This window comes from Macrosteles quadrilineatus, unplaced genomic scaffold (genome assembly GCF_028750875.1).
Source record: "Macrosteles quadrilineatus isolate MER2022 unplaced genomic scaffold, UCM_ALF_1.0 Scaffold_1__1_contigs__length_201487025, whole genome shotgun sequence".
Taxonomy (NCBI): Eukaryota; Metazoa; Arthropoda; class Insecta; order Hemiptera; family Cicadellidae; genus Macrosteles; species Macrosteles quadrilineatus.
Genome location: NW_026542594.1, coordinates 1783757 through 1799668, shown reverse-complemented (window position 1 = coordinate 1799668; position 15912 = coordinate 1783757). Strand labels below are relative to the sequence as shown.

The following is a 15912-nucleotide window of genomic DNA, read 5'->3' as shown; positions in this document are numbered from 1 at the left end:
AATTCAACAAACAAGATATTTCAAGCTTGATTTCTTTTTCTGTTTTAAGTTTCACAATCAGAGATTTTTTGGGAATAATTTCATTGGCTCTACTCTAGTGTATTTTGAAGAAATACACCTTGAAAATCAGCGAATCAACTGCTAAGTCTGTGGATGTAAAACTATTGATTAAAAACATCGATGTTTTTCTATACATTGACTAGAAACATTATATTATAGAGAGATGCAACACTTACTCTTCTACCGAGGATCTGGTTGATAGCTGCACTCTCCTTGAGTGTACACTCCGCCACCACCTTCGCTCTCATCTCCTTCATGTACAACATGAACGCATTCAGAGGCTTCTTAATGTGAGGCTTCTTTTTGTCTAAACATAGCAATTCAATAATTTGGTAAAAATGTTGTAACATAGCTCGGTTGCTGAGTGGTTATAGTGTTCAGCTTATAAGAAGGATTTTATTTAAAGAAAGGCTTAAAGAAAGACTTAGCTGTCCTTGATCATTGAGTTTTTTAAATGGTTCTGGCTAAAAAAAACCTGGTCTTGTTCAGTAGAAAAGCTAAAGAAGGTATCTCCGGTATACACACATCTTTCACTAATATTTACTTTAAAATAATCAACATTGTATACTCTGACTTAATATGATGGTAATGATGATCCAATAATACAGGGTATTTATAAAAAAAAACTTGTCATCATTACACAGTAAAAATAGCTTTTAATGCATGCCTTGAGGGTCTACAGTAGTATTATTACTCTCTAGGGAGTAAAAACCGGTTTTAGCCCCCAGGGAGTAACTATCAGCTGTTATTGTCAACTCAGTTGCAAATTTTGATTGTAAACAATCGTATGTATCAAAAGTATGTATAGATTGATTAATCGGTTATAGCTTAGCGATTCAATCATTTACTTATCAGCTAGTTACTTGTTTCCATTAGCAAACTAAATTAAAAACAAGTTAGAAGCAGTTTTCAGAGGTTATCATCAAATGAAAACTATTTTAGTTTTGTAAAATAGTTTGTTTAAATAATGGTGCAATATGACAAAAAATATAGTTCATCACTCGGGCAAAAAGTGTCTTTACAACCTTCGATAATTTTCCGACTGAAACTTGAGCTCGGGTCGAAAAGAGTCACTTTTGGCCCTAATGATGAAATATACAACTTCACCATTCTCCCATTCTCTTTCCATGTGACATAAAAGTTTTCTAAAAACACCACATAAAAAAGTGTGTAAACAAGTTTTAATAAGTAGCAGTGTTATTAGGTGATGGACTTGTTTTGCTACTTGGTAAACATTATTATATAATTTATGGGTCTTGTTGGAAGCTCGTATTTAAGATCATATTAATTGGCCTCCTTGGTCACCAGATATTACCCCGTTTGACTTATTTGTGTGTTTACATTTTGTTGTTTACAATTTGCATTTGTGGTTTAAGTGAGTTCCTTATGTTATGTGCATGTTTATAAAGTTATGTGCTTAATATGTACCATTAACTAGGATTGCAGGTAAATGTAGTATTTACTATTTACAATAATGTAAACTTGAAACAGTTCAGATGATTGACAACAGAATTCCGCACAAACTCTGAAATTTTAAACCCCTGTAGGACGAAGAAGGGCTTTCACGAGATATCATCCAAGCCCGCAAAAGGCATATAAAACAATGAGCAAAAGGATGAGCTTTAAATTAATACCCAATATGCCTATAAAAATAAATATTTAGGGGTTGATTTGCTGCACACAAAAATCAAACAAACTCTTTTAATAATATAGATAACGGATTAATTTAGTACACAAATAAAACCTAGAACTGAAACTGGTTGGTCAGTAGAAGCTATTGTTTTTACTTTCTCCCCCTGTACAGTACATGGAGAAAGTGTTGTTTTCGTCAAAATTTTCATGTTTGAGTTTTGAGGGGACCAAAAAAGTGGTTTTCGAAGTGATGTCTGTGTCTGTATGTGTGGATGTGTACAGAGCTACAGACTACACCTGTGGTCCGATTTTGATGAAATTTTGTATATAGGTACTAATCCATGGTATCTCCAGGCGTTTTTTTTCATTTTTTTGAAATTTTGATTTTTAATGTGGATTTTCCCATAAAATAACGGAAAAATTTGACTGTCTCGAAAATTACTTGTGGAAAATGGTTGTCTTGAAAACGATTTTGATTACAACTTTAACAACATAGTGCAACCCCCCCATTCCTGTAAAAATTACGGTTCATAAGTTATTTAACTTGTGTTATTTTCCCATAAAAACCCATATGAAAAAACTGAAATAATGGATAAACAAAAACTAATTTTGATTGAAATTTCTCTGTAATGGTCCTTATATTTCGAAACAAAATAGTGATAACCCCCATTCCTGTAAAAATTAGGGTTCTAAATTTAATGCAACTTTTGTGATTTTAACTATTAAATACCACGGTTACTCTCATCGCTTACCCATGACATTGGTTGTTGACAAGCTAATAGGAGAAAGTATGTGTCAGATTGCTGATACCTTTTATTTTTTGTTATTTTTTATTTAATTTTAAATGTATTTTAACTGTAGGGGGGACCTATAACAATTGATTTATTAGAGGATCAGGTTTGAGCAATTGTAACCAAGTGTGTAATAGTAGGAAATGAGCACGTCATTATACCTTAAATAATCATAATTAACAAAATTAGAAACAGATTCAAAAAAAAAAATATTTTGAAATTAGAAATGTTCAGTTTATTTTTTATGCTAATCAAGCACATAAATACTGCATAGGTTAGTGTATACATTTTGTATTTAAGGATTTAACGACTAATTACTAAATTGTTGGTATAAAATGTGTCATTTTTATATTTAGGGAAAACGAAATTTGTAATTAAATAATAAAACACTCAAAAGATATAGCTGAGATTAACCGAAGTATTTAAAAAACCAGCAAAAATAATATGATGTTCTACCTTTGCCTGTTAATTTAAAACTGAATTTACCTAGAAGATTTTTGTTTAGTTATATTAAATAAATGACTCCTACTTTGTTTGTAACTGATTGATAACTTAGTACCTAATGATAGTAATGAGCATAGTAATAGTATTGATAAACATATTCCATCATTATAGATTATATTAGTTGTTAAAAATTGTATTACTGTACTCAAACTAAAAACAATACCACATTTTAGACCACATAAAATACCATAAACCCCTTTTGAAGCAGACATGTAATAAACAAGGTGATAAAATATAACTACAGAGACGTATTTGAACAAATCAGTCTCTTTCAATTAGGCTACTTTTTTTAGAAACTCAACACTTTAAAAAATTAAATTTATAGTATGTTATTCTGAGACAGGTAAAATAACATTTTAAGGTATTGTTGTGGTAATTCATTTACCTTTCTTGAATTGGTTGTTCAGTTTGGTGGGATTTAAACAGTTTGAATAAATGACTGTTGGAACAGTGGGATGTTTTACACTACAAGATACATATTTTTATGTGCGAAAATAAAAAAAAATAGTCAACTACTTAAAAATGTTACCAGAATAATTAGTATTCTTCAAACGTTACTAAATTGTATTGCATATTTATTACATTTACTGTAGAAAACTTAAATGTATTCCAAGTACAAATAAGCTGTTTTAGCAACTTCAAAGCAAGTTACGTGTATGGTTCACAAATAAAAAAATCCATTTGGAATTTGTATGGACCGACCAATAAAATATTATAAAAGATATTTTTATTCAAAACACGTGTTAAAACAAGACCTTGATTCTACACACAGTTAAAATGCCACACTAATAAACAATGAAAGTTGTGATTAGCCTACCTTGGTTATTACTTGTGTGGCCTGAGTCCTGAGATTTGCCATCATTGAGTGAGTTCTTGTGGTCCATGGAAGAAGACCTAAAACAGAAGATTCACTGTAAAATTGGTAACATAATTAGCTACTTTAGATCGTACTGTGTGATGTGTGGTGATGGGGATTACCGTTTCTGCTTGGTCCTCTTGACGGGCATCTTCTCGTCAGTAGAGGTGGAGGTGGAGGTGGGTGACGCCGGTGTAGGTGCCGTGGCGGGCCGAGGGACGGTGATACTGAGGCTGTCTGTAGTAGCGGAGGTCTGAGTCTGGGTCTGCACCATCTGCCAGAACCTCTGCTGCGCCCACATAGGCGAGAACTGCGTGTCCGGGTACTGCGGGTATACCGGGTACCCCGGGTACGGCGGCAACACTCCCGACGACACTAAACTCCTCATGTACAGCGCCGTCAGAAAGTTCGACTCTATCATCGGATACCCTCTCTCGCCCGTCCGTCGGTATCCCATCCCGGCCTTGTCCCAATAGTTTTTATTCAAGTCTTCTACGAGCTTTCCTTCACCTTCCTCCTTGTTGTCCACTCCCTCGTCACGCGACTTTTTGCCGACACTGAGGTCCTCCACTTCCACCTTGATCTCATCGTCCTCGGACTCCGCCCCCTTTCCATCCCCGTCCCCGGGATCTACCACTGACGACGGTGCGACTACTGCCACCGGTTTAGGCTTTTTCTTAACTAAATTCAAAGGTTCGCAGTCATAATATTCTTCCATTTTAAAATTAATTTAATCACATTGTTTTTAACGTTTTAAATATAAATCGTTTACTAACAAAAAATAATTATTTAAATCGAGTTTACGAATGAGAATATTTTATAGTAAAATATTTATAGTAAAAATATATCGTAACAGTAATTAAAAACTAAAATCAATTTTAATAGCACCGAAATGGCCGCAATAGGCGGTTTTAATCCACTCGGTATGACCGAACGAGGAGATGTGAGTTCAGTAGCAATATAATCTTATCAGCACACTTAACACCAGTGTCGACTACAGTACTTATCTAGCACATAGCACATGTACGACACTCCGTTATCACTGTTATTGTCGATCTTATAAAACGGCTAAATATAAAAATAACGCTATCACCAGAAATCACTCGCATTAAGGCGGCTATCAGATCAGATCAGCCTCCATTCTCGGCAATATCACTTGTTACATCGCGACGATTCACATTTCACTTCCAACAAACACTTTAAACTCCGCAATTTACTGCTCGAACAGGTGTCCGACAAAAACACGCCCGTCTGAGCTTATCCCGCTGGACCCACGGTGGTGTAGAGGATCGGCCGATTAGCTGGGTCATTATAAATAAATTTACGACTCGTTTATGAAGCATTCAACAGGGGGTACCAAAACAAAGGATATGTCATCGTCGCGACGTAATGACGTAAATAACGCGCAAAGACTATCGATGTTCCCCGCTCGAGATGGGAAACATAACCTCAAAACAGCGGTAAACTCGAGTGTATCACACACTTACCGCGAGGTGGCGCCGGGGAAACGTAAACAAAACTAGCTCTTAGAGTCGCTTTCTCGAAATAAAGTTAATTTTCAACTAGAAAATCACCATACAAATAAAGACGAACTAAGCACTTATATCGAATTGCAATTCTACGATTCGAGTAGTTATATTTGATTGTCCGGGAGAGACAGACGGAGGGGGGAATTTTTTTGAGGAGGGTCAGGAATTGGCGTCAATAATGATAAACCAGTGTCATCAGTTAGAAGCGACAACTGCAATAATCATAAATGTGCTGTGCGTCGCGTGTGGTGACTGAGGTGAAGGGAGGATTGTCGAATGAGACCGCGACTAGAGACACGGCGAGACACGGCCGAGGCAGCGGTGACGTCGAGGTACGCGCGGCTGCCACTTCCAGTAAGAAATGAATTTAAAAGACAAATTGAGGAGTCGTTTTGGGCTGAGATGTTATCAGAGTGTTTATCGATCCCCGACCCTCCCTCGGTGACGAAGAATGCGAGCACACGCGCAGGCGCGCGGACGGAGCCCACTTCGCCGTGTGGTGCTGCCCCTAGCGGTGGAGACGCGAACCTCTAACAATACTGGACATCCACAGAACAGGGCATTGTTGCTTTCGGGTAGAGAACAGATACGTTTAAAATTTCACCCTGACATACAGATGATAAAAAAAAAACTCATAATAAACAGTACACATAAGTTAAACAATCCTGGATGCAATGATAAATAAACAATAAACATAAGTTAAGTAAAGTGTTGAATACAAGTCACTTTTTGTTTTGTTTTTAAACTCAAGTCGCAACATTCTAAATTGACTATTAATCTACTATACTGTATTATATATTAGTAAAAAAATAGTCAATGAGCGCGTTCTGGGAACATGTACCGGTGCACCGGTGCCGCACCGGTGCAAAAAATGTGTCGTTCTGGGAGACCGGTGAGTTAACCTAGCAGACAGCTATTTCCTCTTTTTCCTCCTCCGGTGCAAGATTTATGCACCGGAGAAATTGTACAGTATACACCGGTGTATACACCGGCGGCCTCTGATTGGTCAGTTTCTTTGACAACAGCTTGCAGCTACGGCAAGATGGCGGATCCACCGAATAATGTTAATTAGTTTTATAGGTTATGTTACGTAATGAGTGAAAATTTGTTCAATGAGAGGGTTATATTACGTAATAAATAATAAACAATAATTTTCAAACAATTTATTCCGTGATGGCAAGTCTGTTTGTTTGATTTAAATATTATTAAGCAAATAGTAGGTGAATGTATAACTTATAATCCGATGAACTTCTGGGATACCAAGACTCTTGCCCCGGGGCGGCACCGGTGAGCAAGTCACCGGTTAATCTGCACCGGTACACCGGTACATGTTCCCAGAACGCGCCCATTGTTTTTTTAACATGCACAATGCTAATGTTAGAGTGTAAAGTATTGAAGGATACGATTCGATTTTTAATCGAAAAAGAAAGTGTTTACATAATTAAACCTGTGTGACCATGTCAGTTGTATTCCTTCATAGAACATCAACCGTGTAGTTACTGTATGTTGGATAATGGAGTTTATATTGGAATCTTCTCATAAGCTTCCTCTCATCGATGTGCAAAAAGTCCAAAAAAGCATTCACATTTTATCAAAATATGCTAAAAACAGGTATCAAGTTTGAGGCAAAAACGGTGCCAAAATATTTTACTGTTATTTTTTACATCAGTGCATAAACTAACTAATCCCAATGGCATTTTTTAATACTTAGTTTTACAGCGATTTCACTTTTATAGGATAATTTGTGACATTTCTTACTGTAACTAGTGGTATATCTCGCTTACAGTGGTATTTAATATCTATGCAGGCTTTAAATACTTTCCACCCCTTGGAAGATTAACTGAATTCGGTTAAAGTTTAGTTTTGTGTCTAGATTAACCGGTCCCTCCACAAAGAGATAACACATACATGTGTTTTAAGGTACATTTAATTTTATTTGCATAACAAGACGAGCCGTGACAGGTCGTACGCTAAATAACATTGTGACATATCCTTTACTAACTAACACCACGAAGACACATTCTCCGAATGGAAACAGAATATAAAGCAAGGTTGTTCGTTCTAGCCAATGCCTTGGATGACGGTTTGTTTTGGCTAGTTACTGTCCACACTCACACACAAGACATTGCTTTTCCTGGAGATGCATCACTTGGATGACATCGGAGGGTTATTGTTATTGTTATTGATGGAGGTAGTTCAATGTGAATAATAGGCGATGATCAAAGACGATGCAAGCTTACTGAGCGACCAATGCATACAACAATTACATTTTCACAAATAATAGTGTGTTAAAGGAAAAATTCAAAATGGTCATGTTCAACAAATCAAGTTGTTTTAATCCTGTATTTAATCGTTTAATCTGAAATAAAACTTTTCGTACCGAATAGTTTAACAAGCGTGATGAGAATTAACATTGTTTGGATAAAAATAAGCTATTCCGGTATTTGGAAATCTTAATATAAATAGTTAATATATTATAGTTTTAATTAATTTGTATCAAATTAGCTCAATTAATTATTATATCATTAAGATAAAACAATACATTTAATATCAAACTGATACATATCAATTAACATAATAAAGTGTTCCATTTAATTACATTCGAGCCCAAGTACTGTACAACCAAATTGATCTATAAGATTGTCAAGTATAATACTTTTGCAAAGAACAATTTATTCCTGAACGCATTACATTTTTCTTTGTATTTTTTGATCAAATAACGTGAGTTAATACCAATAAATATGTAAAAATTTTCTGAGTCTCGACACTAAAAACTATATAATTTAGACACAGGACAGTTAAGAAATGGTTTAATAACTGCAGCAACGTTAAACTGAAATATTTAAAGAATTGTTAATAAATGTTAGTCATTAGAGTTTCATATTTTAACAACACCATCTATATATTAAATACCCTAGGCATATATCATAAATCTAATTAAACCAAATGGTGAATAGAGAGTCAATGCAAATTTAAAATATATTCATATTGAAGATATCGAGGATATAAAATAAGTGAAATTAAATACTACGTTTAAAATTACCAAGTTCTTATATTATTTAGGTAGGACTAATGAGAATGTCGGATGGCTGTGATTTGATCTAAGAAATAACGCAATTAACAATTTTTGCTTCAGTTATTTGAAGATTTATGTTAAAGAAGCCTATGTGCATGCCTAAAAAAACAACTAACTACTGCCTAAAAAAACTGTCTAACAGAAACTATCCAAAATTGAACATCCCATTTACGTAAATTGCACATAACAGCAAACTAATTTGATAGCAGCTGTCACTTCGTTAGGATTGTATTTCTATCAACAGTCGACCTCTTTGTCGAATCAGCTGATTATCAGCTGATAAGACTGGATCCGTCTCCTAAAACAGGGAGACGGAGGCTCATTTGTCTCGCTCGGAGGGTTGGCCACACTGCTTCATTACCGTTGAATGGGAGATTGTTTTCATATCGCCAACTGCTCATGTTGGTAGGCCTGGCACAGTCTCAACAGCTGATTGTAACATAGCAATTAAACATATCTCTGTATTACCGAGACAACACGTCATCATTAAAATGTCCGGGTGCCGTGCCGCTAAGTTTAGGAATATACGTTCCGGACTCCGGTGCAAAAGTAACTCTGTCTTCATTTTCACTTTTTGTTACTGCCCTGGTTAATTTACGAAACTCGAAAAGAACTTATGTAATAATTGTGTTACTCATCACTGTGTAAACAAATGTTTATACACTGAACTTACTCAATCGCGTTCCTCTTTCAGATATGATTAAATTCCAAAAATATGTTCACCCGTACGTGCGCGATTCTGATACGACTTTTAACGTGGTCATCTTTGTCATATAACTAAATAAGCCAAACCGTACGCCATCCGTCCCTGTATTAAATAAATACAAACTTTCAAATAGACAAACAATAATTTTAGTCGCCTACTTTACATGGTGTGAAGTTGTTTTCACAAAAGCAATCATACCGTTTAGACGGGTTCGATGTAAAGTATAATATGGGAACATTTATGAAACTATCAGATTAAATTAGTTACAGGGTAAAACAACAAGTTGCTTTTTAAATCACAGCTATAGAAACCCCCTCTAGTCCCAAATATTAACAAACTAATGACAACTTAAAAGCCATAGAAGCAACTCGACCTGTTCCAGAGAGAGCTGTGGACATTCTCTCTTGCTTCTAGAAAATGTACCCAATAAGAAGAGTCTGTAATTATCTATTTGAGATGCGCTTATATTGTTGTTCAGGTTTAACGTTTAGTTCAAGGTCGTTTATACTTTATTGATATATTTGCTAACTAGTAAATTTACATGAGTTTAATTCATGCCGATATAATACAATATACATGAACTACAAGAACATACTTATGACTTGTAACATTTTGAAATCTATAAAACAACTCCAGTATGTTAATTACATCATAAAAAACAAACGTTAAAGTATGTTTCGTAATGTTTTGGAAAATAAATCAGTACACATTTAGCATACAAGGTTTGCTACACTATAGAAGAATTAACTCCAATCATTAGGCATACCATACAGCATCACACTAAATAAAAAAAAAACTATTTATCAAAAGATAAAAGTTGTTCCCAGTTTTGTTGCTGTTCATATAAATTTTTCGACGTATTTTCGAATAAAATCTTGCGAGTAAAATATAATATTTGTATAAGCCTTACAGTGATTGTTTACGTTAACAGTATCGTTATAAAATCGAAAAACAATGGAAATGTCCTTGATAGAGAAATGCATATCGATTGACAATCCCTTACAAACAGTTGTTAAACATTTCAATGGTTACGTGTGTAGATTTTAATTATGAAACACATGTTTATTTGAAAATTGTTTAACATGGAAATATACTTTTTGTGTAAATTTCTAGTGTTTATTTCCCCAAATCATTGGCCCGGAATTTTTTGTAACATTTCCGTATAGTCGTGCAAAGTTATAGACACTATAGAAATCATCCTAACTGTTAACTTCAAAAAGAGCTTTATAATTATTAACTCTAATGCCTTCTTTTTATTTCCCGTATTGAAATTTCTAACTTGCACGATGGCGCACATCGAGAGAACGATTTGATTTATAATACTTATTAAGTTTTAGTCAAATGAACCGCTTACTTACTAACATGGACTACATTTTATTCCCTATTGATTTTGATACGCTGTTTTTGTGAAAATAACCGATATAAACAGAGATCTTGACTCATTCTCGCACTTACACGAAACACGATATAACGGTATAGACCCGAGGGTGGATATATACAGTACTATTGTCGCTCACTGTCCAGTGTCCAGCCTCACTGTCGGGGTTGTATCCGTATATAAGTAGTCCAGTAGTAACTTCAGGTCACAAGTGTCTAAGGCAGTCAGAATTGAGTTTGTATTTTACGAACAGGACATTAAAGTACGTCTCTTCACTGAACACCTAATGTAGTCTATACGGGGTTGAGACTTTTTATGTATAATTTATTGATTAGATCAGATCTAGAGTTAGCTTTGTTTAAATATTCTACCAATTGGGAATGAGCGAAACCATGCTGAGGATGTAATCACCTAATACAAGGATTCGTAGAAGCCGTCGTATTATGTTATTAATACATTGCATTGGCTTTGTTATGTGCATTAAATTATTATGACTTTTTACGATAAATTACATTCTTATAAAACAACTTATCGTTGCAGATAATCATTTCCCCAACTTACTAAATTGAAACAGCAACTTAATTTATTTTGTTCTCTGCATATTGCTGCAAATTTCTGCTTCCTGGCCGAGAAACTTACACAATCTATTGTATTCTACTCGGACTTCCCGAATAACATCTCGAGATGTTACAAACAAAATGTTACGTTATTCTGGGGTTGGGGGGAGTGGTATAATAGGATTCCTGGCCCAATCCGTTGCCGTGCAAGGGACGTTTTTCCGATACCAATATGGAGGTTGAGAATGAAGTAGAGTCGTGTTCGATTAGGCTCAGACGCTCCCCCTGTCCGGCACAGCTTCCCCGTTGCTAGGATACAACCTGACCAATCAGAAGCGGTCTCCCACCCCCTCTCTCCCTGCCATCCCCTAGCGAGGCAAGAAAAGGTAAACACGTTTTTTTGAGTTTGTTGACGTAATAATTAGAAGACGCAGGAATCCACGGATGTTGCAGTGTAATTGTGTTGTAATTATTGGCGAGTATCACGGGGAGAGTTGTTACCTCTTACACTTGTACGAGTACAACGCCTCTAGGGGTTGGCTGCCGTTTGTAACGAAATACCAAACGGAAAATACATGTATCTTCCATCAGTGCATTCCCTCACTCATTGTTTCATTCAGATGCCAAATTAGTTACCGATCGGGAGCTGTCATTGTTACAGCGGATGCAATGCACTGATAGTTAACATTTCTGACAGTCGGTTAGTGTAGGTTTCTTTTATAGTAGTTAGATTCGTCGATGATCATATCTCTAGTTATATATATATATATATATATATATTTGTTTAACATATTTTATACAACAAGGCTAAAGAGACGTCAATTCCTATTATATTTTTAGTGATGATTCGACGCAAAAACTCCTTGATGGTTTAAACGACTTTTCTAATTCATTAATTAAAACTTATAAAACACTGCTCACGTAAATTGTAAATGAAAAAAGCAAATAGTTTATAGTTTTATCTTTTCAGTTATTCAAAGAAAATAATTCATTTGTCTATTTATGTTTGGTTTTAACCAACGCAATTCATTTTTTTCAAACTTGGGTTAGATATTGTAATACCCTTATAATAGATAGTACCAGAGGACCGAGCATTGCTCGTGGTGTTTAATTTGTAGGGGACGTTAAAAATAAACATAGGCAAAAAACTAAACAAATTATAAAATTACATCTTATCATGCCCACGCATTGACACGGTAAAAATAATCAAAATACAAACTTTGTATTTAAAATTTTTTTCATTACAGTATTGTTAATTTTTTAAGCTGAGCCATTGTGTAAGACTTGATATTATAATAGTTAATCTCAAATTTTCTAGTTTCATTGTGCTTCCCCTATCAATTACTTTACTTTAATTAACACACTGTTTCAAAAGTGGTGACCCTCTTCGAAAAAAGACCCAATGGATTAATTAACTAATCAATGCCGTTAGACACATCGTACAGTTTTGTGCTAGGACTAAGAAAATGTTATTTTCTGCCAAAACTAATTAATTCTACTGGTGAATCTACTCTTAGAAATAAGTTAAAGTGTAAACATAAAAACGGCAAAATAGTAGTAAAAACTGCAAAGAAACACTCCAAATACTCTAAGATGAGGTTTTCTGTTGTCATAATGTAGTTTCAAAGGCTGAATTTAAGGGTTTGTGAGACAAAATATGCCATAGCCTTTACTTTATGCTCTCAAGTCTAGAGCACATTTATACGAGTGTGAAGAGGTTAGATTTTATACTAAGTCACATTTGAAATATGTCTAAATAAAACAATCATGTTAAAATTAAACTAAATTAATTTGGATCTGGATGGAATCTAATACTAATAATCTCTACACGTTTTAGAGGTTTTTTGACAGTTGCATTGAAATAATAATACAAACATGTTTATTTCGGGCAATTTGTTTGTTTATGACCCTTATCGATTCTATTTTATAATCCGTGGGATTATCAAACAACGCACCCCTTCCAGAGGCGCATCGTCAACAACTATATATACAGGTAATGCTAAATGGTATTTATGGAAATGCCCTTTTCTTCTGTACTGTATTTAGTAATTTGCCACTGTACTGAAGTGATTTGTTATAAGCATATGTTACAGTTAATTTATTTACATTTACGTAGCTTTCCATAAGACCAATGTTAAAAATATTAAAATTTCAATTTGAGTTTTTAACGAAAAACTAATTTTCTAAGATCAGTGGCTAGCATGGATATTGTTTTTTTTTTTGCCTGAAACTAAGATATTCCTAATAAGTTATAGGAAATCATAGGAGCCGTTTTTGCAATCATTGTGCGCTAACGTTACTCATATATAAGAATAGACTATAGGGGTTATAGAAATATTACATTAGAAATATTTTATTAGACATTATAGTATGATATTATAATATCCTTCCTTGATATAGGAAACCAAATCCCCTCGTAATGTTGTTCATTTTCAAAATCATCGTGCTGTGAAACGCCATTCTCATTTTTTTGAAGTATAGTCAAGTAAACTCGACAATATAACTGGAATTTTAGTCATCCGCTTACACTCAGTTTTCAAGTTAGCTTGTTGTTTCGTCCCAACCCAAATAATATAACCTATTAAGTTATATATAAGAGTTTAATGGATGTTAATTACTTAGGATTTGCAGACATAAAGAGAAATTGAAAATTCGTAGAAGTGCAAAATCCAACCCTGACAAGAGTTGAGTCGTAGCGCTGCGAAGTTAAGTGTTATACGGTAGTCGAGAATGTTTCGCAAATAATTTGTACAACATAATATTTTTTTCAAGAATTGGATACCAAACAATTACATGCTTCTCAATAACTTTTCTTTTAATTTATATTTATTATGATAGAATTTTACAATGTTTTCAAAACAGCATTTACTTGACTCTTAAGGGCAGTATAGTTAGTAAATTATTGAACCATGGGATAAGGCTTGAAGTTGACGTTGTAGATAAGATTTTTTTATTATTTAAGGTTGTTTGTTGTATGCATTTTACTAGTATAACTATAACAAACTCAAAACTTACGTCTAAATTTGAATGTTAAAGAACTATGCGGGATTTGAAAGGATGAGAAATATCAAACTGTTCAAACTGAAGGACGATAACTTGAATTCTCCAAATTGATGGCGATTAAGATGAGAATAGCCGTAAAATCTAAAGAGAGGTCTATGAAATCATATATGTGTCTCCTTTATAAGCCACGTGGTAAGTATATAAACGTTAAAACGTTTATCTTTTGGTCAACTAGGATATTTAAAACCCATTAAGATGCCAGTAAATGTAATTTAAAATATTTAATTAGTCTAGAATGTATCATAGAACCAACAATAAAAGTAGGTTGTCCCGCCGCACTCATGACTTATAACAAGCTCTATGATGGAGGAGACTTTACACGACAAGATGTGGGGGAAGGTGTTATAATACACAATAGGGCAAGACAAGTGCAATGTTGCAGTTGCAGTGGTGCAGTGGGGCTGCAGTTCGCACGTTATCAGCCCAGACAATGGCCCAGTGGCTCGGGTGCTCGAGAAGTCCGCCCCGGCAGCCATCTTGGAACTGCACTCACACTCACACACACGGATAATTAGCAGGGTGCGAACCCTTCATCGCACTTGTCACGCCGTCCTCCATATTTTATATGCACTGCAAGTGTTTTGGCACATATCAGGCCATTTTGAATCTCTAGCCAGGTCTATTAAACTTCAATGTTGGACTTCAACCATAAAACGATAAGTTCACAATCAAGTCATTCAGCTGACGACAAATTATCTGAGAACCAGAGCTGTGTGCATTGTCAAAATGATATACAAATTTTTAGTATTGTATTACGTTGCTTACTGATACGATGAAAAGTTGAGAATCCTTTTTACATATTATAAGTCTGTTTTAGTTATGGTCTGATTAAACAAAAATTGCTAATCTTTAATTGATGTTCTCTAGTTTACTCAGGCTCAGGATAAGTCTGTTTTAATTATGGTCTGATTAAACTAAATTTGCTAATCTTCAATTGATGTTCTCTAGTTTACTTAGGCTAGGTTGTGGGTTCCTAATGTCTGTGGCAGTAAAGCAACAAACAGATAACTAGCCCCCTGTTTGGATGCTGTGTTGTGTAAGGTGGGTGGTACATACCGATGATGGTGGTTGTGGTCGGACTGGAGCTCCTGTTTGGGTCCAGGGGTGACTATGGCGGGGTGAGAGGTGAGCGAGGGATGCGAGTGAGGACTGAGGCCGGGGTGCGAGGCCATCAGACCGCTCGGCGAGAACCTGTACAAGTCGCTGCAACACAACAAACAAACACAGGTCAGAATAGCTGCAACGAGAGTAAACCCTTACCTTGGTAAACTTGAGCTGGTGATGGTTAATGGCATAGGTACGGACTTCTGAAGCAGAACACGAGGTATACCAACACATCAGCATTCCTAGATAATGTGTTGGTTCGCTACAATGAGAGTAAACCCTTACCTTGGTAAACTTGAGCTGGTTGTTGGTTGGTTAATGGCATAGGTACGGACTTCTGAAGCAGAACACGAGGTATACCAACACATCAGCATTCCTAGATAATGTGTTGGTTCGCTACAACGAGAGTGACACTGTACCTTGGTAAGCTTGAACTGGTGATGTTTAATGGCATAGGTACGGACTTCTGAACCAGAACACGAGGTATACCAACACATCAGCATTCCTAGATAATGTGTTGGTTCGCTACAACGAGAGTGACACTGTACCTTGGTAAGCTTGAACTGGTGATGTTTAATGGCATAGGTACGGACTTCTGAACCAGAACACGAGGTATACCAACACATCAGCATTCCTAGATAATGTATTGGTTCGCT

The 15912-nt window shown here is 35.4% G+C and overlaps 1 protein-coding gene across 3 annotated transcripts in view; it reads right to left on the bottom strand.

Annotated features, from left to right (window-relative positions):
* The window catches only part of LOC128983220 (protein pangolin, isoforms A/H/I/S-like), a 254079-nt gene that overhangs the window by 9459 nt on the left and 228708 nt on the right, over positions 1 to 15912 (bottom strand). For 2 of the 3 annotated variants that reach the window (XM_054402449.1, XM_054402440.1), the window contains 3 exons: positions 15209 to 15355; positions 3805 to 3881; positions 237 to 367 (listed from right to left, as the gene is read on the bottom strand). In XM_054402449.1, coding sequence (XP_054258424.1) covers positions 237 to 367; positions 3805 to 3881; positions 15209 to 15355 — 355 coding nt within the window. Of the gene's footprint in view, positions 1 to 236; positions 368 to 3804; positions 3882 to 3965; positions 5673 to 15208; positions 15356 to 15912 lie in introns of those variants that run through there. The other variant, XM_054402457.1, reaches the window with a different exon arrangement.